The sequence below is a fragment of the Rhincodon typus genome, unplaced genomic scaffold (assembly GCF_021869965.1).
Source record: "Rhincodon typus isolate 14 unplaced genomic scaffold, sRhiTyp1.1 hic_rhity00006515, whole genome shotgun sequence".
NCBI lineage: Eukaryota > Metazoa > Chordata > Chondrichthyes > Orectolobiformes > Rhincodontidae > Rhincodon > Rhincodon typus.
In genome coordinates this window covers 2,959-5,159 of record NW_025972153.1, presented here as the reverse complement: position 1 = coordinate 5,159, position 2,201 = coordinate 2,959, and the positions used below count along the sequence as shown (strand labels likewise).

The 2,201-nt window shown below is 50.5% G+C and overlaps 1 protein-coding gene across 1 annotated transcript in view; it reads left to right on the top strand.

The window, feature by feature from the left end:
• The window catches only part of LOC125482161 (tonsoku-like protein), a 4,139-nt gene that overhangs the window by 289 nt on the left and 1,649 nt on the right, over positions 1-2,201 (top strand). Inside the window, exon 2 of the mRNA XM_048594159.1 lies at positions 1,952-2,135. Within this exon, the coding sequence (XP_048450116.1) occupies positions 1,952-2,135 (184 nt within the window). The remainder of the gene's footprint in view (positions 1-1,951; positions 2,136-2,201) is intronic.

The following is a 2,201-nucleotide window of genomic DNA, read 5'->3' as shown; positions in this document are numbered from 1 at the left end:
ACACTGAGGGGAGGGAGGGAGCGAGGGAGTGTGAGGTGGAGGAGAGGGATGGCTGATTGTGAACACTGAGGCTGCTGTTCCCAATGTCACCTCGGGTGAGGTCGCTGCACATGGTGCCTGTGCGTCTGTGTCCGTGTGTGTGTCTGTGTCTGTCTGCGTGTCTGTGTCCGTGTACGTGTCTGCACCCATGTCTGTGCCCATTTGCATGTCTGTGTCCATGTCTGTGCTCATGTGCGTGTCTGTGCGCGTGTGCATGTCTGTGCCCGTGTGCATCTGTGCCCAAGTGTGTGTGCATGTCTGTGCCCGCGTGCGTGTCTGTGCCTGTGTGCAAGTGCGTATCTGTGTCCGTGTGCATGTCTGTGCCCGCGTGCGTGTCTCTGCCCGTGTGCATGTACATGTCTGTTCCCATGTGCATGTGGGTACCCGTGTGCATGTCTGTATCCGTGTGCGTGTGCGTGAATGTGTCCGTGTGCATGTGCGTGCCCGTGTGCTTTATGTGTCCGTGTGCATGTGCATGTCTGTTCCCATGTGCATGTGCGTACCCGTGTGCCTGTCTGTGCCCGTGTGCATGTGCGTGTCTGTGTCCGTGTCCTGGCTCCTGTCAAAGCACAGAACTGCTGATGCTGGAAATCTGAAGGAACATCAGAATTTGCTGGAGAAACTGAGCAGATATGGCAGCATCTGTGGAGAGAGAAACAGGGTTAATGTTTCAAATTCGATATGACTCTTCTTTCGAACTGAGAGGCAGCGTGGGGTTCTGTGCAGTCAGAGGGTTAAAGGGTGACAGAGCTGAGAGTTCAGATGCAGGATGGTGCAGTGGCTGTACGTGTTAACGATAATTGCCAGGATAAAGTACAGCTTCGACAAGATGCTGCACTGGAGCTTGCTAAATAAGAGCCCATGGTGTTAGGGACAAGGCACTGGCATAGATAGAGGATTGGCAAAGAGTAGGGATAAAGGGATTTTTTTCAGGATGGCAGCCAGTGACTAGTGTAGTTCCACAGGGGTCAGTGTTGAGACCACAACTATTCACATTATATATTAATGATCTGGACAAAGGAACTGAGGGCATTGTTGCTAACTTTGCAGATGACAAAAAGATATGTTGGGGGACAGGTAGGGTTGAGGATGCAGGGAGGCTGCAGAAGGACTTCAACAGACTAGGAGAGTGGGCAATGAAGTGGCAGATAGAATAAAATGTGGGAAAGTGAGAGGTTATGCACTTTGGTAGAAATATTAGAGGAATGGACAATAAATGGGGAAAGACTTTGGAGATCTGAAGCACAAAGGGACTTGGGAGTCCGAGTTCAGGATTCTCTTAGGATTAACATGCAGGTTCAGTCGGCAGTTAGGAAGGCAAATGCAACGTTATCATTCATTTCGACAGAGCTAGAATACAAGAGCAGGGATGTACTGCTGAGGCTGTATAAGGCTCTGGTCAGACTGCGTTTGGAATACTGTGAGCAGTTTTGGTTGCTGTATCTAAGGAAGGATGTGCTGGTGTTGGACGGGGTTCAGAGGACGTTCACCAGAATGATCCCAGGGATGAAGGGCTTGTCATATGAGGAGCGGTTGAGAACTCTGGGTCTGTACTCCTAGAAGGATGAGGGGGATCTGATTGAAACTTACAGAATACTGAGAGACCTTGATAGAGTGGACATGGAGAAGATGTTTCCACTAGTGGTAGAGACCAGGACCTGAAGGCACCTGAACCTTACCTGGTTCACTAAAGGAAACTGCTGGCCTACATGTGACTCCAGGCCCACAGCAATGTCAGAGTCAGAGCCCCTACCTTCGGAGTGTGCTGTAATCTCTCTGTCACCTCCAGGACCTGCCCCCCTCCTGCTGCTGCCTTTATCTCAATCAATGATAGTCTGTGTAGTGTTTTTGTCCGGTTTCTCTGGAACATTCCTTCTCCTGAATGCCGCGGTTTGTTCTCCCTCTCATTTAGCATCATCGAGCTTATTTACAATTGGCTGAATCGATCAGTAATTATGCCGAGCAACAGCGAGCCTGGACACTGATTGGCCGCAGCTACTTGTTCCGATATGAAAGGGACCACACGAGGGAAGCTCTTCAGGAAGCTCAGCAAGCTTTTATCAAGAGCCTCGAGATCCTCGACCAGAGGCTGCAAGGTAATCTACCCACGCTGGTATCTGGCTGCGAGGTAATCTACCCACGCTGGGATGTAGCTGCAAGGT